General features: G+C 46.6%; 1 protein-coding gene across 3 annotated transcripts in view; it reads left to right on the plus strand.

Moving 5' to 3' along the window:
* The window catches only part of DENND5A (DENN domain containing 5A), a 96,725-nt gene that overhangs the window by 25,223 nt on the left and 47,957 nt on the right, over positions 1-23,545 (plus strand). For all 3 annotated transcript variants that reach the window (XM_072619475.1, XM_072619477.1, XM_072619476.1), the window contains exons 2-4: positions 8,085-8,156; positions 8,951-9,060; positions 14,337-15,009. In XM_072619475.1, the coding sequence (XP_072475576.1) occupies positions 8,085-8,156; positions 8,951-9,060; positions 14,337-15,009 (855 nt within the window). The remainder of the gene's footprint in view (positions 1-8,084; positions 8,157-8,950; positions 9,061-14,336; positions 15,010-23,545) is intronic.

Here is a 23,545-nt window from a genome sequence, read left to right on the forward strand (position 1 = left end):
GCTTCCACATAAATCCAGATGGATTATGCACTGGCTGCATGTTTATGTCCTCTGGGCTCCCTTGACTGGGCATTCTGGTGCCTCTAGTGCCCCCTCTACTTTCCTCACATCCTGTCACATTCCTTTGCATGACCTTGCACCAGCTGGACTAAACAATCTCTTGCTCCTTGAACACACCTAGGACTGACTTGTTATTCCCACAGTCCCTCTTCCTGAAGTACCTTCTCTTTTGCTTTTCACCTGTATATTGCTCTGCAGCCTTTAAAGGCCAGCTCCATTATCATCTCCTACAGGCAGCCTTCCTGGATCCCTCCATCCTCACCATCTTTCCCCTTGACCTCATTTTGGACTTAGCTCTGGGCCTTCTCAGTATCCTAGTCTTGGAGTGGTGGGCATTGTAGTTACCCATACTGGGACTTTTCCTTCCACTGAACTGTAAGTTCTGTGGAGTTAGCTACTGAATCTTATCTAAACTGTCCCTCCTTCCTGTCCCAGCATAGTGCTTTGTACACTGTAGATACTTAATAGATGCTCGTGGCTCTTGGGGTCTTTGTTTTCCCAATAGAAGTTGAAGGCTTGCTGGTAGAACTCCAGCCATAGGTGGGGGCTCTTTTTCCCGTGTCTTTGAGCAAGAGAAGGGCATAGGAAGGACTGTGTTGGTTCCTTCTTCTGGGGCAGAGAGGTGATCCAGTGGATGATAGACTGGAACATCTAGAGTCAGCGTGTGGTGGTGATTGTAAAACGTTATGTGTCTGGTACACGGTAAGCACTATATCTGTATATCTGTCTGTCTCTATGTTTACATCTATATAGAGAGACAGACAGATATGTATGTATGTATGTATGTAAGGTGTGTATATGCATATATACTATATTATATTATACTACATATACACTATGTTATAGTGCTCATCATTATTGTCACCACTGTGTTCCCATGATGTAGGTGTTTACTGCTTAGACCGTACTTTGTAGTGGGGCACTGGTTGGGCTTTGATCATGTCCAGGGATTTACCACAGGGCTATATAAAGAATGGAGGCACCTGCAGGGCTCACCCTGCCCTGACCTCTGGGGCTTTCAGAGTGGAGAGGAGGCTGCACTTCACATCCACTGCAGCCATGGCTGCTCCAGCAGTTGCTGTGACTTGTCTGTGAAGAAGACAATGGGATTTTCAGTATCTGAGTCCTCAGCTTTGAGGGCCTGTTGCTTACCAGACATGGGGTCCATGGGGGGGGGGGTCACCTTGCGGGGGGCCTCTCCTTGGACACCAGCTGGAGCCTCTTAACCTCTTATGTAGAATGAGGACGCTTGGCCGTGATGGTCTTCAAGATCCTGATACAAATAGCAAATTCTCTTCAGTAGAGTGGAAGCCCCTTGAGGGAGATACTGTTTCTTTTGTGTGTGTGCACACCCCTCAGCACTTCACATGGTACCTGGCATATACTGGACACTTACTGAGATAAACTGAGTCCCTTCCAGCTCTGACAGTCTCATCTGGCTCGATGAGGCTTCCACATGAACTCAAGCTTTGGTAGATTGGGGTCCTGACATCCTCCCTGGAGCATGCTCTCTGACGCCCATCTTTGGACACGTTGACAGCCTGCGATCTGGGGAAACTGGTGACTGGTTCAATCTTCATAAATGTATGAGGACTCTGGGGAAAACAATGAGCCCTTGTGGCTTGAGGCTGAGAGAGAGCTGGAATCCCAGCCATCCTGGCAGGGCCCTTGTCATCCGGGGGGACCTTTTGTGACCAGAAGCCTGGGAGCTAATATTGTAGAGCTGCTGTTTGTCCATTCTTTCCCACAAGCATTTATTAAGTGCTTATTGTATGTGCTGGCCATGGAGTGAGGGAAAATGAGCTTCCATGATATTGGATGTTACCATTCCCAATTTAATTCCAGGAATGTTTATTTAGGCGTCATTCTGCATGAGGCCCTGAACTGGACCCCAGGGACACAAAGGTGAAGCAGTTGACTGGCTTCTGGTAGCCATCTTTTCTCAGCCTTTGATCTGCTTCACACTCTACAGTGCAGGTTCTTAACCTTTTCTGTGTTGTGGACTGCTTTTGGCCGTGTCTGCTTTTCAAATGCCTAAAAGTAAAATACATAGGATGGAAAAGGGAGCCAATTATATTGAAATACAGGTATTGAAAGATGATGAAATCAAGTTCATGGAATCTAGGTTAAGAACCTTTGTTCCTGATTTGAGCGGGGGTCCCAGAGAGGTTTAGAGATCATTAGACTAGTGGTCCTGAGTCTCAGCTCACCCACTTATTAGCTAGGTAACCTCGCAGATCCTTTCACCTCTCTGAACCTCGGTTTCTTCATCTGTATTATGGGGACAATAATGCAAACCCCAATTTTACTCACAGGGTATTTTTGAGGAAAGAACTTTGTAAACCCTAAAACCCAGAAACTTGAGCTGCTATGATCAGAATTGATAATGGGTATAAAAATGTCTGGGTAACTACACAGCACTGTGTAAATCATAGTAAGAGCTTTATTTCCAGTGGATGGCGTTTCAAATGTTGCCCTCACACCAGCTCTGTAAGAGTTGTGGGTCAGTTATCATTAACCCCATTTTACAGATGAGGAAACTGATGATCACAGTGGTTGAAGTGACTTTCTTCCCTGAGGGGTATCTCAGTCAGGACTTGAACCCTGATCTTTGAGAATTCACATCTAGCCCAGACAGAAGCTCCCAGACCTCTGGTCTCAAAGGGTCCCCTTGGATAAGGGCCCCCTCATAAACAGTGGCAGCACCTTGTCATAATGTATGGTCCATCAAACAAGAAGTTATTATTCTTAATTTTAATGTTTTAAAACTATGACACCACTTTCATATTTTTGCAGTATTGACTAGGTTTTCTGTAGCATTCTAAATAAAGCTCAAGGAGTAGGAAAGAGTATGAAAGGGACTTGTGGATTACTTAAAGGAAGAGAGCTCGTTTCAGTTCAATAGGCATTTGTTGAGTGTTGGGTGTTGAGCCCTGTGCTAGTCACAGGGGCTACAAAGATGGAAATGAGGGAGCCCCTTCCGTTCTAGAGCTTAAGATTCTGCAGGAAAAATGGACTTTTCATTTCTTCAAAGCCTTGACAAATACCCTTGTGGGGGTGGGGTGGGGGAGTGGTACTGATCTGAGTCAGTGCCTGAGTCAGGGGAGACCAGAGACCACCATGGCTATCTTGGAAGTATTTTTATGGGTCCTGTTGCCATGGAGACCTATAGATTAAAGCTTCTTTATTTGAGGGGTCCCTTGCTCTGGTCAGTCACGGTTGGGCTGGTTGGGGTAACAGATCTGACTCAGAGGCCAGATCTAGCTTTGACTCGTCTTGGATTATATTTAGCTGGTGTTTCCTTATGAATGCCCTTTCCACCCCTCTCATGAGAGGGATTCCAGTAACAGAAGTAGAGCGTGATTCCCACAAAGAAGAACACAGTTATGTAAATCCCACTGTAGAGGATGTCAGGACACTCCCACAGCTGGATTTAGAGCAGGCACCTGTGGGTTTGAGGAGAGAACTTTCAGTTAAGCTCTAGGGATCCAGGGGCTTCCCGGAGAGGGGTTTACTGCTTTAGGACTGATGAAGCTAAATGAGGGGCAAAGATGTAGAAGTTCAGTTTTCAGTGCTCACAGTTCTGTTGCTGTACTTTCATGTGTAAACCTGGATTATAGCAACTTTAGAATTAGGAACAGAAGTATCTCTTTCCCTCACAGAATGTTAGAGCAGTCCAGTATATACCGGGCAGGATCTCCTACAGTATGACATGCATCCATTCAGTCTCCATGTGAAGACCTTGAGTGATGGGGAATTCATGGAGTTGTAACTAGGGCAGGGCCACCAGACCTCTTCCTCAGGGTTACTGAATTTAGAGCATGCAATAATAATGACATTCCTTTACCAAGGCAGAAACAGAGCTTAATGTCAGTTTAATAAAACTACCTCCCATAGGAAGCTATCAGGTAATGGCTTTCCTTGTCCAACCCAGGTCTCCTTTCTCACTTCCCTCCTTCCTGAGCCTCCCAGCAGTGTCCTTGTACCAGTCTCTTGGAATCTTTGTTCTTTGTGCCACTTAAGCCAGGTGATAACTTGCTAAAATGCCTACTTATGGCCCAGGGAACCCACTATCTCTTGAAATCACCCATTCTATTTTTGGGCAGCCCGAATTGTTAGAAAATTTTTTAAGGTTCCCCACTCCTGCTCTAGAACCAGAGCAGGGCAAAACTGCTTTCTCTTTAACCTGATAGACCTTCTTAAAAAGCTGCTTAGCCAGGGGTCATATTACCTCCTAAATCTTTTCTTCTCCAGGATAAAAACAGGCAGTTTCTCTCCCAGATCCTTGTATGGCCTGGTCTCCAGTCTCCTTACCGTCCTAGTCATTTTCCTCTGGACACACTCCAGTTTGTCTGTTAGAATAAAAATGCCTCTGTTCTGTATCAGCCTGTGAGATGCACCTGTGTACTTCGTGAAACTTTTACATCATCCCCTAAATGAAAGCGATTGTGTTTCTTCTTGTTGCCTTTGTCTGACGGTTTATAAGAAAGGGTGTTTTAGCATCCATCCCTGTGTAGTGGTGGAGGTGTGTGGGATGTCATTGTGTGTCATGCTGTCTCTGCAGGTCTCTGAGGCCTTCCAAAGTTTGGCTGGTTTAGACTTCTTTCTCTTTGTTTGTTTCTGTTTCCAGATGGCAGCCAGGCAGTGAATGTTAAGAACTGTGGCCAGGTGTCATAATCTGCCTGGATGATGGGAGACCCAGTGCACCTCAGAGATTCTACTTCTGCCAGAACCTGAGGGTCCATCCTCTCAGACCTGTGTGCTTGGGTTCATCCATTCATAGACTGCCAGTATTATAGACTGTCAGAGCTGAGGAGGGCCTTAGGACATGGACTGAACATGTCAGAGCTGTAGGGCCTTAGAAGATGAGGTGTTAGAGTTGGGAGGAACCTTAAGAATACAGGAGTCATCAGAGCCAGAAGGGGTCTTAGAGTCTAGGATTGACAGGGCTTAGAGGGATTTTTGAGACCATGTTTTCCAATCTGTAGATTTTTCCAGAGGGAAAAATTGAGGCCAAGAGAAGGCAATCATTTTGCCGAAGGCCATGGAGAATTGGTGGCAAACATGGGACCCAGAGTTGGTGGGGAGAAGAGCAGTGCCTAAAGGACCCAGCCTGGAGTCAGGAGATGCCGCCATTGTTCTTCTTCCTACCTGCTCAACCTTGTCCAAATCACTTCCCTCTTCTGGGCCTCAGTTTCCTCCTCTGTAGAATGAGAAGTGGTGATGACATGGTCTCTAAAGTATAGTGCCCTTCTTCTACTACAGGCTGCTTTCCATCAGTGGAGAACTGGCCAGCTGGGGATGACTGTGCCCACAGGAACATGTAACATGAAGGAAGGAGCTGTCGCTCCTGTCCCCAGAGGTAGTGTCTGTACATTGAGGCCCAGAAGGGTTGTGATCTTGGTCAGGGAGCACCTCCTTTACTAACATAACAGTAATAGTAATTGTTAAAGTGCTACATAATGAAGAAACTGAAGCTGAGAAAGGTTTAAGTGACTTGTCCAAGGTCACATAGCTAGTACGTGTCTGAGGCCAAATTTTAATTGCTGTCATCCTGATCTAGGTCTGATGCTGTCTCCACCGCACCCCTTAGCTGCCTTGGTTTGTAAGTGACTAGGTGACCACAGGTACACTGACTTCAGCCTTAGGCCCAAACCCGTCCTGCAGTTGCTGGAACCGTAATTTGGTTGGTATTCCTTAGCCTTGGTGCTTGAAATACCCAGCTTTGCTCTCTTTTTAGGCATTGCTCTGACTCTTCCTCTGCCTTGAATTGAACTTCCCACTTGATTCATGGACTCCAGGTTTTCCCCAGTTTCCACAACTCTTCTTCCCTGGCCCTGCCTCTGGTGCTTCTCTATGTCCTGGTGACCTCTACCCTTCCATTCCGGGTCAGCTTACTCAAGTTGAGAAGTCCAGTCCTCTCCCTTTCCCCAGTTCTTTGCCATATGCATGTAGTTGTATTGAGTAGAGGCTGGGAGGTGAGAAGAAAGGGGAGCAGTGGAGATCAGACTGCTCCTCCCTCTGTGTGGCCTTTGGACAGCTGGAGTCATGGGTCAGAGCGGGGAAACTAGGGTCATCTCTTTGGGAGTGTCAGGAGGAATGGCTATGTGAAGTGTTGAACTAAAAGTCATTCTCCTGCGCCTGGGCCAGAAGGCAGGAGCTCCTAGGACCCACACTTAGGAGAAGGGTGTTTGTGTTTTTGAGGGGGACCAGACCTGGGATTTCACTTCTTTCTTCTGGCAGTGTAGATCAGCACTGGCACTGAGAGTTGTGTTTGTTAATGTCTTTAAAAACAATTGAACTAGGTTTTGAGAAAAAATTATTAGTAAGATCCCCCTGCCCCAAATCCTGCTGTTTGGGGATATAAAAGTATTGTTCCCTTCCCTGATTTCTCCCCTCAGTCTCTCTTACACACATACACTGTCACACACACATACACACATACTAGCACATACTAGAATGTACACTGCCCTCTCTCAAAACCAAAGCAATTTAAAATAAATATTTTGAAACCTAACCCATGCTGCTGTCCCCCTGGATCCTCTCCTAAGTACCCGGATGCAGGCCTCCCTCCATCTCCCCCCAGCATTGAGTACCCAGGGCTTCCCAGGCTGGGCCTGCTGCAGGTGCTCCTGAAAACCCAGGGCTATGCTCCCCAGGCCCCACGTGACCCTCCATTGATTCCACTCTTGGTTTGCTGTAATTTGGCACCATTGTTGCCACAGCTGTCAGCAGCTGTGTGCTCATTTTGCCTGTCCTCTGCCGTGCAGATTACCAAGTTTATTTTGAGGCATGAAATTTCTTGAAATGGGAGATTTCAGAAGAACTCAAGCAGAAGGAAAAAGAATAAAAAAGCAGTTGGAGTTATGGAAGTTGGTCTCTGAAAGGAGTCAGAGAGTCATAGTGAGTGATGGAAGCCTTCTGTTTTGTCATGTTAGAAGTTGGAGAAGGATGGAGATGTTTATTTTCCATCTTCATAGAGGGCAGAATGAGGGTAAACAGAGGGAAAGATTTGGGATCAGTAAAAAGCAAGGTCTTTCCCAAACTATGAGTATGGTTGGTATCTGGACTAGGTGTCTGCTGGCTTCTGTGAACTCAGTTTCCCAGGGTGCGGGGTTGGAGTCCTGTCCAGTAGTATCTCTGGGATTGCTCAGGTCTGGATTTCCTTCTGGGTAATGGTCATGTCCTTTTACAAAGGGTGTCTGCCCTTGCCCAGGTTCCTTAGGTGGCGAATTGTCTTGCTTCAGAAACTCAGGGATCCATGATTTCAGCAGTGTAGATAGATGCCCCCTCTGAATCTTAGTGGATGATGTGGGGAGTTGTGAAAAAAATGTGTGGCCAAAAAAAAAAATCTCATTCCCTTCAGGACTCCAAGCCAGTCTGCATTATGCCAACAGGCTGGTTTTCCAACCACTGACGCAGAGCCTGTCTGTCTGTCCTTGGGCCTGTACTCAGCCTTCTTAACTTGGGAAGGACACAATAGAACCTGGATTCTTGTGGTCTTGCCTTTGAGAGCCCAGGGCCACATCCAGGCTAGAGTACAGTATCAGAGGAGGCTGTGAGCCTAGGTTACCTCTGATGTATCCGCTGTCTCATGTCTGTGGATTCTTCCCATCCCTACACCAGGCAAGGGGACAGCTTTGCGTCAGGCCAAGGCTCTGCTCTGAGGCCTGACGCTCTTCCTTTGGCTAGTTCCTGGCTTCCTGTGTATCACTTCCTGGTGTTGGTTCATGTTTCCCTCTCCTTCTCCCTAGGCATCTATTGATTTCCCTGGCCTGCTGTGCTCTTACCTTCCCACTGAGTCTTCCTCCCTTCCCTCCCCTGTGAATGGCATGTGTGTGTGATAGGATCGGGAGGCCAGGCTGCTGTGGGTCTCAGGATGGGGAGGGGGAGCCAGGTCCTGCCTGGAGAGGTGTGAGACCCAGGTACCACGTGGCTGTCCTGGAGTTGGATGTTGGTCTAGCTGTGCACCCCTCCATCCCAATACTCTCTTGTAACGTTCTGTTGTTTCATTTGTCACATAGCTTTATGCCAGTACATACGGGCTTCTAAAGCCAGGGATGGCACCAGCCCTTTCATTGCCAGTACAGCAGAAGGTAAAAACCAACTTAGCCCAGAGTGATTCTTCTAGGTAGCTCTCTGTGATGTCTTGTGCTCTTTGACCTTTTAACTTTCCAGCTCCTCTGGGAATCGTTAGTTTGCCTTTCTCTAGGTGGTGGGTGCTCTAATGCTCTTCCCTCTGTTTCTGTATTTACTTATTAATTTTTAAGCTTGAAAAGCCTCTAACCCAAGTGGGGAGGGGGAGACAAAAGGGAAATTTCATGGGCTTTCATGTTTCTGAATTGCCAAGATACTTCATTTGATTTGCTTATTAAAAAAAAAAAAAGACAGCACACCAAAAACCTGTTTTTCTATAACTCTTGAACCTTTTTTTTTTTGTCTCTTTGTGCTTTTCGGAGGTGTTAGAAATGCAAATTGCATTTAGAATGCAAAACAATTTATTGTTTTGACATGTCACCAAACATGAATCAGCTTCAAGCAACTTGTGTCCCCTGGGAGTAGGGTTTCCCTATTCTCATAACTATCCTCTGTTATCCCCACTCCCTCCACACCAAAAAAAAAAAAAAATTGCTAGGTTTGTATTAATCATCTCACTGTAAAGAAAAGCACAGACAGATAGTGGTGCCCTACATAACCACTGCTAAAACATTTCCATTTCCATGCGGCCTTAATCACCTTGCTGTTCTCCTGTTCTTGGCTCCTTGTTGGCCCACTAACCCTCCTGCTTTCCTTCCTGTGTTTGGCTGGGTAGCACACAGCAGGCTACTGGTGGCCATGACTGAATTCCTCAAAACATTTTCACCACCCTTTTTTTTTTCTTTTCTCCCAGGAGAAAATTTTGAGCAGACACCCCTGAGACGCACATTCAAATCTAAGGTTCTTGCCCGATACCCTGAGAATGTAGAATGGAATCCTTTTGACCAAGATGCGGTGGGAATGGTGAGTACCAAACATGGAGAGCTATGGAGATTCTGCTCAGAGGTGGAGTGCTTGGAAGTAGTGAAAGCTGATCTTGTTTTAGTAATTGGAGGAGGAGGAGGAATGACCCAGGTCATCTAAAGGCCCCTGTGTTGTTTTGACTGCAGACCACATCTGTTGGTAGTTGACACATGTAGACACAGAGACATTCTGCAGGCAATTAAAAGTACTTTGAGAGGTAGCTTGGCCAAATGATTAGAGGGCTGTCCCTGGAGTCAGGAAGACCTGGGTTCAGGTCTTGCCTCAGTGACACCTACTGGCTATATGACCTTGGGCAAGTCTCATTCCCTTTCATGACCACAAGCAACAGAGTACTTGCTGCAGTGCACCATTGGAGGGAGTTCTCCACACTGCTGCAGTCATAGGTCCAGATCCAAACCAGAATACAGCATCAAATGACTTCTGAAATATGCCTGTGGATCGCAGGGATATCCAGCACAGGCCTACTGGTTTAGGCCTGGAGGTGATGCAGAATTTAGCGAGGACCCAGTTCCTGCCCTGGTGGATCTCACAGACTGGTGGAGGGTGGGGGAGGAAACAGAACTGAGATATGAAGTGAAGCATGGCATGGATCGTAGAACTGTAAGAGACTTTACAAGCTGTCTCATACAACTGCCTGCCCAGTGGACAAATCCCTTTACAGTATCCCCTACAAGTGGGGCTCATCTAGCTTCTTCATGAACACTCGTACTGATGGGTAACTCACTACCTTAAGATTGGAACTCATTGCTCATTCTCTTGTGCCACTCTTATAGCACCGTGGTGCGTGGGGGGGCACTGGCTTCGGGGTTAGGACTTAGGGTAGAGTCCTGGGTCTGCTGCTTGGCCAGGCTGTCTCTCTTCTGTGACTTTCTGTGACTCTGTTTGGTATTCCACCAGTGACATAGCAAGGTAATAATCATTTCCCCCTCTGGGCCTCGGCTTCTTCAACCGTGTAAGGTAAGGGAATCGGGCTGGATGACCTCTGAGATGCTTCATAAGTCTGTGAGTCTATAGAGCTCCTCCCTCTGTTGAACTGAGATCAGCCTTTTATTTATACTAGGGTTCTTTTGCTTTGTGTGTCCTGGATCCCTTGGGCAGTCTGGTGAAGTTTGTCAGCTCTCCTCAGAATAATGTTCTTAAATGCATGAAACAAAATACTCAGGATAACAGAAGAAACCAATGATGCTGAAATTCACCTACTAAAAAAAATGTTTAAAGTCGTAGACCCGAGGTCCAGACCCTGCTTTATACTTGTTTCTCTCAGTGCTGTTTTCTGGGCTAGCCAGAAGTCATCCAGTCCTCCAGATATGGGCTCTCCCGCTGTTTGGAGGTGGGATCATGACCTTTCCTAAATCTTTTCCAGACTGGATTAGGTGAACCTAAGGTCACGGGAGGATTTCTCTCCCCTTCTCCTTATCTTGTGTATCACTGAGCAGCTGAAATGGGAATCTTAGCCTTATCAACACTCGGGATGACTTTTCAAGGCTGATGTGTAATACTGCCATCAAATGTTTGAATAAGCTGGAGAGCCAGGGTGACCTAATTGTTCTGAAACATTGTGACCGTGGGCAAGTCTCTCTCTCACCCTCTGAATTCTTTGTCGTTGCTCTCTGAGAATTTAAACTGCAGACCCTCTTCAGCTATGTTATGACTCTGGTTTATAAAACAGCTCTGTGAGGTAGGTAGTTTGAGAAATTATAACCTTTGTTTCACAGTTGAGGAAACCGAGGCTCAGAGATGTATGTTCATCAGTAGCCTGCCCCAAATTGTACAGCTGATAGGCAGTTGATTCAAGGACGCCTGTTCAGGACTCTTTCCTGTATACCAAAGTTGTATCTGTTCAGACCACACAGAGACTTCAGATGGCCAAATTCTAGGCTGTTGGGGACAGAGCCTAATTCAGGGCATTCTGTTTTCCAGAGCAGCCTGTGCTGTGCCTAGAGAAGGCTCATCATTGTCATCTTGCAGGGTTGAAAAGGGGAGGAGCCTGACATCTAGTCTGGATGTTTATTAGTCCCTTTCTTAGAGAAGAGAGAAGCGTTTTCCTCTTCTAAAGTCTGTTTTCTTTTTGCTTTATACAGAATTAACTCAGCAATTGAAAGAAACCCAGGGCACAGACAGCAGAATGGCCCCAGCCCCTCTCTGGTTCGGGTGCCGCTCCTTTCTGTCTCTTGCTCGCCCTTGTTTCTGTGTCTTGTCTGTCTGCTCCCTTGCAAAGGCTGTGTGAGAATGTCATCTTGTCCCCCCATGTGATCTGTTTGCAGCATTTTGTAGCTTGTGAGGGAGACACGTATTCTGCTGGCCTCTGGTGGGAGAGGAGGAGGGAGGGAAAGAGATAGGGTTTTCTGGTTCCCTCCCTTTCGTCTTCAGGAAGGTTTTCACCAAATGTTGCTCCACTGGAGCCATGGCTATTTGGGGGGAAGGGCAGTGGGGCCCCCTCCACAGGAGGGACATGTTCTCATTGCTGCCTGCTTAGGAGGATTTATATGCTGCTTTTGGCAGACAGAGAGATGGGGAAGCCTGAGGTGATATGAAGCAAGCCCCACAGAAGACGGATGTGTTTAATGAAAGGGAGGCTGAGTTTACGAGGATGCCCAGGGTGTGCGGTGTTAGTGTGTGGTTGAGGATCAGACACACTTGGGGGACCACAAGGAATGATGTCAGACTTCAGCCATGTGTATGATACAGGCTGCATGGTATACAAACTGTGGTTTGGGTTCCCAGGTCTTAGAACTTTGGGTTTGAGTTGGGAGGACTTAGGGTAGGGCCAGTTTTTTTGTTTCGTTTTTTTAAAGCAGCATCTCACTTTGCAAGATGACATAATAAAAGATTCTTCAGACTGTGGAGCCTGAGGCTGAATCTGTGGGCCTTGAGAGGGTATTTGCTTGCCAGAGACACTTGAGGGCCTGTGGCATCTCCTACAACAGGCATCTGAGATATGCATGGATGACTGGCAAGCCAGCTCTCTAGTAGGGGTATGTTTCTGGTTCTCCCTGTAGAGACTCTTCCAGGGGATCTGCTCATCTGGACTCTTTGTTCAACATTTACGCACGTCTGCATATACACATACACAAGGACATCCCTGCATTTGTACTTATGTACATGTATACACAAATACATAGAGCTTAAATGCAGTTTCCTCCATGAAGCATTCCTTGATCCCCCCAGTCAAAAGTGAGCTCCTCTCCTCTCCTCATATTTCTTTTTTAAAAAAAAATTGATTTTATTGGTATCTTTTATTTTTACATCACCTAGATTTTCCCTGTATCTCTCCTGTTACCCCCACCCCATAGCCATCTCTTGAAACAAAGAAAGAAATTTTTAAAAAAGAGATATGAGGAAGAAGAGGAAATCATTAAACTTATCAATGCATTGACAACAAGTCTAGTTTTACCTGCGGTGTTCCATAGCTGTGGACCACCCCCTCTGCAAGGGAACCAGGAGAGGAGTCTTCTTCTGTGCCTGTTTTAGGTCAGGCTTGTTCATCATCGTTTGGTGACTGTTCTTTGCATTTATGTTGTTGTCGCTGTGTGTTGTTTCCTGGTTCTGCTTCCTGCCCTCTGTGTCAGTTCTTGTAAGTCTTCCCAGGCTTCTCTGTGTCCCTCCTGTTTGTTGTTTCCTACAGTCCAGTAATACTCCATTCTGTTCATTCACCATGCTTTGTGTAGCCATTCTCCTTTTTTTGTTAAGCGCATAGTGGGTCCTTTCATTGACTTAAGAGCAATCCCAAGATTCATATTATTGTCTAGCCATTTTATATTAGATTTTTACTCTCTGGGTTTGTGTTTAAGTAAACATAGAAATGAAAAGCCCAGTTATAATGGGGGTCTGCATTTGCTTTCCTTCCTCAGTTTATTCTTGTTTTCCAAGGCGGGGGAAGGGAGGTTCAGAGGTGAAAAGATGAGGCCCAGGAGAGAGCACATCCCTCCAAGCATTTGAGGCCAGAAGGTATGATCTGTGAACCTTCCACAGCCAGGACACAGCCCTGTAGAGTGATGCTGAGGACATGAATTGATGCAGGCTATTTTAAAACAATGGCTGTCTTCTTTGGGTGATCCAAGAAGAGTGCCGCTCTGTTTTTCAAAACCTTTTATGAATCAGGCTTAAATGTTCAGATGATGATAAGAATTTAAAAAACATTTTAACTGATTGAAATTGTTGCGCCTCTACATGTCATCTCCTTTCCAGACCTTTTTTTTTGTGAGGCAGTTGAGGTTAAATGACTTGCCCAAGGTGAGACAGCTAGTATGTGTCAGGTGTCTGAGGTCTGATTTGAACTCAGGTCCTCCAGATTTCAGGGCCAGTGCTCTATGCACTGCACCACTTAGCTGCCCCATCATTATCCTGGGCCATCTTCAGTAGTCCTGATGTGTGTCTGGCCACTGGACTCAGATGGCTCTGGAGGAGAGTGAGGCTGCTGACTTTGCACAGCCTTGCTTCACTTAAATCCAGTTCACTTGCATGTCATGGCATCATGTCCCTGATGTCATGGTCCTCTTTGAGAAGGAAGAATAAACAGTAGCAGCCATTCTCCTCTTTCTTAATACACTTTGTCCAGACCTCTTTTTTGCCCTTACTATATTCTTTGTGTGTTATTTGTGAGCATGTCTTATCCCCCCCTCACTTTTCCCTGCCATCTTCCTTTGTCCTTCGGGGCCAGGCATAGTATCTGGCACCCAGCTGATGCTTTAGGGCACCCATGCATATAACCACACGTGTGTGCATGTGTATGCATGTGTGTGTGCGTGTTGATTTTAAAGAGGTTCAGAGTTATGAGACGTAAAGTCCCCAAAGCTTCACACTCAAGTCTGTCAGCCTCACAGGCAATTGTCTTGGAGCATCCTGTCATTTTAACTTCATGATTTACAACCATAATAATCATTGTCATGCTTCCTGTTTGTACACTGTTAAAGCTTACAGAGTATTTTTCTTTATAAGCTGAGACTGAGAGAAATGGTGGGCCAGTGAGAAGCCAGGCCACAAGAGAGGAGCAGTTACAAAGAATGACCAATGGAAAGTCTGCTGTTCAACACAGAGGCCAAGCTGGCATGACCATGTAAAGTGGGGGGCAAAAGTTTTGTGGCTTTAGTTAACCCTTTTGGATTTCCCTTTCTGAATTGAATCACCACAGTGTGCTGGCCCAGTGCAAACATGTGACTGTAGCTGTTTGGATGGCAGCACTGCTGGTGTCCTGAAGCAGCCAGGAGATGGTGTGTAGCCTTTTCTCTGCTCATTTCTTGTTTTCTCTTTTGCAGTTGTGCATGCCCAAGGGGCTGGCGTTCAAGACTCAGGCCGACCCCAGGAGCCCCCAGTTTCATGCTTTTATCATCACACGGGAGGATGGCTCCCGGACATTTGGGTTTGCCCTCACCTTTTATGAAGAGGTGACCAGCAAGCAGATCTGCAGTGCGATGCAGACGCTGTACCACATGCATAATGCGGAATACGACGTGCTACACACCCCATCTGCCAACGGCAGAGAAGGAGGTGGTGGTGGCAATGGGCCTGAAGACTGCTGTGACAGCGCCCCTGGCTCCAAACTCCAGCGTTTTAATTCGTATGACATCAGCCGTGACACGCTCTATGTCTCCAAGTGCATCTGCCTCATCGCTCCCATGTCCTTCATGAAGGCATGCAGGCGGGCCCTGGAGCAGCTTCACCAGGCGGTCACATCACCCCAGCCTCCGCCCCTGCCCCTTGAGAGCTACATCTATAACATTCTCTATGAGGTGCCCCTCCCCCCGCCAGGCAGGTCCCTGAAGTTCTCAGGGGTCTATGGACCCATTATCTGCCAGAGACCGAGCACCAGTGAGCTGCCACTTTTTGACTTCCCTGTTAGGGAGGTCTTTGAACTGCTTGGGGTGGAGAATGTTCTCCAGCTTTTCACTTGTGCCCTGTTGGAGTTTCAAATCCTGCTCTACTCGCAGCGTAAGTTGATACTCCTCTGCATAGGATCCCTTCTATTCTTTCCCACCAGGTAGTTTCTGCAATCCCTAGCAGTAGTGATTGTGTACATTATTGGACAGGGGCTTTTGCTGATGGAAGCATACCCCAGGGCTCTTTCCATGTAAGTGGTGTTGGTGGCTGCCATGTTGTGAAGGTAATGGACTCTGCTTGGCTGGGCCTGTGTCCTAGAGACATTAGTCCAGAAGAAGAGCCCTGTCCCCCAGCCACTGCTCTCAACTAACTACTAAAAGGATGGGTTGGGGATGGCAATAGTCTAGGAGTGTTGACTTGTGCATTTATCCCATCCTGGGTGAAGATATGCTCTGGCTTGAGTTGTTACCATCTTTATGTGGCTTGAAGAGTCACAAAATATGACCTTCCATATGTTTTGAGGGGAGCATGAAGGAGGATAAATTTATCTTTTAGCTTAAAGCAAAAAAGAAAGAAAGAACTGGACTAATAGATTTAGGGCAACTAAGCATATAAGAGATCAGCAGAAGATCAATGGTAGAGTGAGAAGTGCTCTGGACTTTGGACCCAAGCTCCAGTTTTAGCACTGGAGTGACTTTGGATAAGATGATCCCCCTCTCTGGCCTTCACTTTCTCTATGTGTATAAAGAGGGAATTTGATTAGATGGGCTCTGACTGGGTCTTTCCCAGTCCACAAAGGTTTATGATCCTAAACTCCAAATCCCTATGAGGAGTATGAGGACCCTGACCTCAGGGAGGTGATGTTAAGCTAAGGTCTTTTGTAGGTCTTAGAGTACAAAGGACAAAAACTAATCTGTGAGCAGTAGTAGCTGCCCCACTGGGGACCCAACTTGGCCAGTTCCGTTTGGGCAGTCCTTCCTTCCTTCCTTCCTTCCTTCCTTCCTTCCTTCCTTCCTTCCTTCCTCTCCTCGCCTCGCCTCGCCTCGCCTCGCCTCTCCTCTCCTCTCCTCTCCTCTCCTCTCCTCTCCTCTCCTCTCCTCTCCTCTCCTCTCCTCTCCTCTCCTCTCCTCTCCTCTCCTCTCCTCTCCTCTCCTCTCCTCTCCTCTCCTCTCCTCTCCTCTCCTCTCCTCTCCCTTCTCTCCCTTCTCTTCCTCTGTCCACATAGGGAATCATACCCTTACCTGCAGGTGCTCTGGCCAAAGGAATATAAATTTTGATAACTGAAACCTTGCAAGAAATTGTAGGGATTATGGGCTAGATTTTTTTGTTCTCTTCCCTGCATATTTATTCTGTTATTTCAAAAAAAACTATGCCTTTAACCCAAATCACTCTGGCTCTCAGTGATTGGCCAACAGTAGGTCCCAGCCCATGCCTTACTTGGTCATTGTTTGGACTCTGATGGCTCAGAGTGAGTGTAAATAGCAATTGTTTCTGTTTTGGCCAGAAGTGCTTAGGGTCTTCCCCCTCTGGATTGATTTTTTTTTTTTTTGACTAGGTAAAAGAGGCCATTTTCTGCCTCATTTCTTACCTAACCTTAATCACTAACTTGGCATTGCCTCAGTCAAACTAAGACCTGTTAAAGACCAAGGTCTCCCTCTGCATAGAGGACCATCTCCAGTCGTCCTGACCTCTATCTGGCCACTGGACCCAGATGACTCCAGAGGAGAGAGTGAGGCTGGTGACTTTGTGCAGCCCTGCCTCACTTCAATCCAGTTCACTTGTACGTCATGGCATCACCTTCCTGATGTCATTGGAGAAAGAATGACAGGCAGTAATTCCCAGCTCCCTAGACTGGCAACAACCAGTGTTTGTCCAGCACATGTTGTGAGTGAAGCTTGGTGCTAGGAGCATAGAGCCTGCGCTCAGAGAGCTTCCAGTCTAGCAGTGAGATGGTAATGGGTACGCAAGGACATTTGATATTTTTGGTATTTGAAAGTACTGGTGGTGGGATGCAGAGAACCCTGGATTTGGAGTCAAGAGAGAGATGTTAGAAAGGTAAAATTGACAAGCCTTAGCGGCAGTTTGGATATGGGGTGTGAGAGAAAGGGATGAGTTGAGGAGGCTCCCCAGGTTTCTTCTTTGGAAGAAGGAGATCATAATAGTACTTCCACTTCCTGCCCCTTATGTGGATTAAGGACTGTGCTTTGTTTAACCTTAAAGCCCACTGTGTAAATGGAAGCTATTCTCATGAGGATAAGTGTAATGAGGCAGAGGAAACCAATAGACTAAATGCTGCAGGGAATTTGAAGGAGGAGAGATCCCTGTAAGGGTCTATCGGGAAAGGCTTCTTGGAGAAGGTGGCAGTACATGAGTTGGGCAGCTAGGTGGTCTAGAGTGTATAATGCTGGACTTAGAGTTAGAAGTCCTTGCTTCAGAGCCTATGCTAGACTCTTCCCAGCTGTATGACCCTGGGCAAGTCACCATAACCTCCCCCACACTTCAGTTTCCTCATCTGTAAAATGGTGATAGTAATAACTTTACAGGGTTGTTGTGAAAATCAAATGAGACAATAAATAAAAAGCACTTTGGAAGCCTTTACATGTACTGTAAAAGTTAGCTTTTATCATTGGATCTTGAAGGAAAATTCCCACAGGTAGAGAGGAGGGAGCATACTCCAGGCATGAGGAGCTACTTTTGTAAGTGGGGTTGGGGGAGGAGCCTTCATTAGACCCATCTCTTTTCTGGGGCTTGTTTAAGTGGGGCAGGGGGAGTCAGAGATGAGGTGCTGTTTTGTCCCAGTGGTTTCTCTCATGATATTTCTGAGGTTCTTTTCCTCAAGATATAATTGACATTTCAGTAACTCCCCTGGGAGAGAATGAGGGGATAAGAGGTACTGGATGGAATTCCGATCATCTGAGGTGGGCACAATTTTTCCTACTCTACACGAGGTCAGCAGTGAGAGTTCACCTTGCTGAGGACACAGTTGAGGATGTGTGTACTCAGAACCAAATTGACTTCTGAGGCTGAAATCCAGTTGTTTGTGAATGAGGGAGAGTGTTTCCCAGAGTCTCTCTGTTATCAGGGGATTCCGCCTCAGGCTGAACAGAACAGTGACCAAGAGCAAATGCCCCTTTCTAGTGGGAGCCACATTTCCTTCTTGGCAGGAGAAATCCAGCTTTGAGGATTGGGAAGAACTCTGGTGACAGAATCAGAAGGCTGGGGACCTTGTCCCGGGTTTGACACGTTGGGGTTCTGGCATCTAGGACAAGTCACTTTCTCCATTTATAATATGGGGATAATTCTTTCATTCCTTATCCTATAGGAGCGTTGTGAGGAAAAGTGCTTTGTGATCCTAAAAGCTCTGTGGAATTGTGAGTGGCAGTTGTTATTGGTGAATAATAATTTGTGTGGAATGATTCAAGCTGATTTTCTTATGAAACTTAGGAAGACTTTTATGAACCCATGCAGGGGAAGGTGAGCGGAGCAGAACAATTTGTACATTTTTCAATGTACTTTTCTCAAGAGTTTACATTTCCAGGAGTCAAGAAAGTTTATTTTTTCAGCAGATCAGGAATAGTCCCTCTGCTGTGGACTGTTAATAGAACATAGAAGGTGAGGCCAGGAAGAGCCTTTGGGACAGCTTGGTCCCACTCCCTCATTTTATTTTACAAGATGAGAAAACTGAAGGTGGGGAGAGAGGAAAAAGTCCTACAGTGAATTAGGCACAGGGTTGAGACCGATGTCCAGGCCTCTTGAGCTCCTATTCTTTGCTCTTCCTCTTGTAACACGTTGGTTGGGAAGATCAAATCTGGTACAGAAATGTCTGATCCTTTAAAGATGTGGCTGGTTTCGGTAGGAAAAGAGCTGTGATTTCATTGTTATGTGGTAGTCCCAGAAAAGGCAATTCCTTCTATGTATGCAGGTCATTGCCCTCTCTATAACAGAGTTGTGGAGTGCCCTGAGGAGTTCAAGGTCACACAGCTAGTAGGTGTGTGTCAGTGGCAGGATTTGAACTGGGCTCTTCTTGGCTCTCAGGTCTGTTCTCAACTCACTGTGCCTCACTATGTCTCACGACGTGGTTTGTGTGGTTTACTGTGTGTATCACATTTCTGCTGCTGTGATGTCTTCCCCTGTGACTTTTGGTGGGCCTGGGGATGACTCTTGGCTCTTGCACGCTGGGCTGGTAGGATCCTGCCAAGTTGGAGATGTTTTGTGTGTGTGTTTGGGGGTGAGGAGATTCATCGCCATACCACCAGCCTCCGGGAGATGACAGTATTTACCAGGACAGTGCATTCGCACGACATTTGAACATTTGCATGACTCTTCCCACACATTACCTCATTTGGGCATCACAATAACCCTGTGAGATAGAGGCTGTTATTACCCCTTTTTCAAGGATGAAAAAGCTGAGGTTGAGAGAAGTGACTTGCCCAGTTGTGATTTGTATCAGTTATAAAAGTGTCTGAAGCAAGATTTGAACTTGGGTCATCCTGAATCTAAGTCTAGCACTGGATCCACTGAATTTCTTGGTATGTGGTTCCTCATAGAGGTCATGGACAGGAAGGCTGTGATGCACATTAGAGTCCTCAGACTATTGAGATACAGATAGAAAAGATGAGGTCTTGGCTGTTAGGGCATGTGGGAGCCTTTCTTACACATATCCATTCAACAGCGTGACAGCTCTCCAGAGTTAGGTTTTGGGCTGGGGTCCTAGGTCCAGTCTGTATATGGAGACAACTGCCCTGTGTACCTGTGTCTTTCTGCCTGTGGGTAAGTTATTTAAAGAAATAAAAAACTGCTCTTTCTTCCCTTGCCCCCAGACTACGAAGGTGTTGGTTGGGATGCCAACGTTTCTCTGACTCCGTTCGTCAGAAGTAATTGCTCATTATAACATTATGAGAGTCGTGTGGGCAAACCCAACCCGTTGCCAAGAGCTGATGTATCTGCAGTTGAATTTGATTGGTTGAATTGCCCGGGATGCAAATGACCTTTAGCCACATCATCTTTGTTGTTTTCACCTTTTGGCCATGGGGAGCCCATTGCTGGGCAGGTGGCACGCTCTGAGCTTGTCAGAATGGGCTTTTCAGCCCTGCCCTGGAGGATGACGTAGTGCTGATGCTGTTGGCTTGGGGAGGATTACTGTCAGGTGCATGACCTAGCTTGGGCCTCACGGGGGTGGATGAGCTGAAGCATGAAGCAGCCTGTTAGATCACCTTTCTAATAATGGCTTTGTTATTGTCGTTGCTATATTTTGTTTGTTTGTTTGTTTTCTTTGGAGAGGGGACAGATATTAGACTTGTAAGTCTTCAGACAGACTGATGAGTTCTGTAGCAGCAGTTGGCCCAAAGGACAAGTCATTTACCTTAGTCTTATTTGGCTCCTTCTGTGACCTTTCCCTTTAAAGCAAGGCTTTGCACCATCTCTTCTCTGCTCTTGCTGGTGCTGCACTTCCAAAAACTTGATGAAGGAAATGCTTCTAGGCTGTGTTTTTGCCTGAGGTAAACACCTTTCTTGGTCTGAGAAGCTATAGCTTGATCTGCAGAGCCCAGCATTCTTCTTGAGTCTCTGAGCTTTGTAAAAGGCTCTTTTTCCAGAGCAGAGGGAATGCCCCTCCTTGGGGGATATTGGTTTTTCTTGGTGAGGTGGTAGATGCTTTTGGAAATCCACCCTCCCCTCTTCTCCCCCCTTGGTAGGTAGAGTTATCCTCAGTCTCAGATGGCTTCTTTAGCAGCAGACAGGCTTGTTAGTCGTGTCAGGCTTTTCTGGAGTGTCCATTTATGGGCCAAGAAGAATAGCTGGAAAGATTGCTTGGATTCCTTGTGGTCCTGCCCATTTCTACAGGGCTGGAAGGTTTACAAAGCATGTTCTTGTGGAGGAAGATAGTAGTGTTGTCCCCACTTTGCAGATGAGGAAACTGAGACCCGAATGGTGCTCGACCTTGGCTTAGGGTCACACAACTGAGGAGTGTCCCAGCAGAGTGTTTTTGCTTCTGAGTTTGGTGTTCTTCTAGTGTAGGAGAGTGAATGAGGGTCTCTGGTCTTTTGCTCGTGGGGCTTAGCAGCCCACATGGATGGCTGGCATTTTGTACAGTGCATGCCTGCCAGGAGAGGGCGGGGTTTCTCCTAAATACGCGTTTGTGAGCCAGTGCTGGGGTGTAGTATGACTGTGCATCTGGCTGTAAATGTCACTTGAAGGATCTCTTCCTCCCCCATTCACCCTCCCACACTTTTAAAATTCTCTTTGATTCATCTTCATCTTTGAGTCAAAAAAAGAAAATTCCTAAGATGACTAAGATTTTTGAGACAACTATTAATTGTCATGCCTTCTCCTGGAAGGGATAAGAAGAGAGAAGGAATTAGGTTTCACACAGATGGAGACTAGGTTTAGTTTCTGTAAGGAGACAAGTGAGGAATCTGAGCTAAAAGAAACCTCTTGGCTGAATTTGACCCATCTGGATGAAATGAGAGATGATGTAGACTGTGGCACACACACCAGCATGACCTGCAGCAGGCCTTTGATGCTTGGGAAGAGTGTGTGTTTCTCCACCCTCCTGTCCAGTCAGATTTATTTGGGAACTTTATCAGTTTTCTTTTGGTGAATCTTCAGTGGCTCCCTGTCACTAGCTGTGTGCTTTGTTCAGACTTCTTTGCCTAGCATTCAAGGCTTATTATAGTCTGGTATGAGTGGGGAACCTGTGGCCTTGAGGCCACGTATGGCCCTCTGGTTCCTTAAGTGAGGCCTTTTGATGGCAGCCTCAAGGCCAGAGGTTCCCCACCCCCAGTCTGGTACAACCCTGCCTTTCCAGGTTTATCTCCAGTGATCTCCTTCTGTCTACTCTGCACTGTCCTCCTCTCTGCCCCCTGAACATACCCTAGGCTGTCCCTTCACCAAGCCTTTGTTTACATTGTTGGCCCAGCTCTTGACGATCACTCTACCCTGTTTTGTCTGCTGAGCCATCCTTTAAAGCTCAGCTCACATGAAGCCTCCTCCATGAAGCTCCCCATGCCTTGTGGCTGACTGTTCTCTCTCTGGACTTCAGAGTACTCCTTGTTCAGTTCCCTGCTGGTGTGGCTTATCCTCCTTCAAACTATAGGTATGAGCAGTGTCTTACCTATGCTTTGTACCTCCCTCATTTGCTAGCACAGAACTCTGTACACAGTAGGCCCTTAACAGTTGACAGGCCCCAACCAAAGTCTTTGTGCCACAGTGGTCCCTGTCAGCAGCCGTACATTCAGTGATATCTGCCCCTTCCCTCCAAGTTACTTAATATGCACCTTTCTAACTTTGTGATTATGGGCAATAATGTCCCTTAATATCTTGAGCCTCAGTTTCCTCATCTGTTAAATAAGGTTTGCTGTGAGGCTTAAGTGAAGTAATCAGTGTAAAAAGTACTTTGCAAACTTTGAAGTATTTTGTCAGCAATTGTCGTTTGAATGATTGCTGTCTTTGGGCTGGGGCGGAGGACCAAAATTCAGTCATTCTTGATTGATTATTTGGATTACAGGTTCTGAGTAATTTATTTTAGCTAGGTAGGAATAAAAATTGAGAGTCAGAAGGATACTTGTAGAGAAATGAAGCCCAGGCAGAAAGAAGCTGGGCTTTTGAAGGCAGCCCTAGGGTTTTCTCTCCCTGCCTCATGGGATTATTTTGAGGAAAACACACTGTAAAAGGTAAACTTCCTCAGAAAAGTCGACTGCTGATCATTATTTTTCTTGACTTTGTTTCCCAGTCAGGTCCTCCCCCTCTCCTTAAGTGCTCTCACTGCTGGTGGCATCTTGTGTGACTCCAGGCCATCTGGAGTGCTCCTCTCACATGGTGTAAGTGCCGATGCCCTCTTCCTTCACGATGCCCTCTTCCTTCACCGTAGCACACCTGAGAGAGGCGAGAGACGGAGGTTCTTCCAAAAGGACCTCATTAGGATCTAAGGGAAAGCCAGATTAAAAGGAAATGAGCACACAGCACAGCACAGGGTCATCTAAGCTGGCCACAAATGACCTCCAGGATATTGTGGGCTGCGTGGCCAGCTGCCTCGGAGCTTTGGGAGAATGAGGCCCCTGCAGCCTGTGACCCTATCTTTCTTCCCAGGCTTAGTGTTTTTAGGTGCCTTTGGCCTCTTCCACACCCTCCCCTGCCTCGCTGTGTGCCAGACCTTCCTCCCTCAATGTTCAGATCTAGGCTGATCTGTCAGATTTCTTGCCAGAGGTTTCAGCATCTGAACTCCTGTTCATTGCCCAAATGGCAGACTTTCTGGAAACTCTTTTACTCCATGGCTGTGCTCTGCAAGACATTGGTAGTGAATTTCATCAGCTTTTCCTCCACAGAACCGGTTTTTGGTGAAAGCTGTCTGCATAGAAAGGGTTTTGCTGGCTCCTGGCATGCTTCTCAGGTCTAGGAAGGGGACTTGCAGGAGTTGTCTTTAGTACCTGAAATCCCTGTGTGCTTGGTGACGGATCACTTGATAAAACTTCATCTTACTGTGTTTTGTTTTTGCATCACCATCATTTCTGAATGTAACCTTCTCTCCTTACCTTCACCACTCCCCTCGCCCCACAACAGACCGTCTCTTGTAACAAAGAATAAAGAAAAGGGGAAACAACACAAAACACCAATTCAGCAAAACCAACACATCAGCCATGTCCAGTAGTAT

The sequence above is a fragment of the Notamacropus eugenii genome, chromosome 6 (assembly GCF_028372415.1).
Source record: "Notamacropus eugenii isolate mMacEug1 chromosome 6, mMacEug1.pri_v2, whole genome shotgun sequence".
NCBI lineage: Eukaryota > Metazoa > Chordata > Mammalia > Diprotodontia > Macropodidae > Notamacropus > Notamacropus eugenii.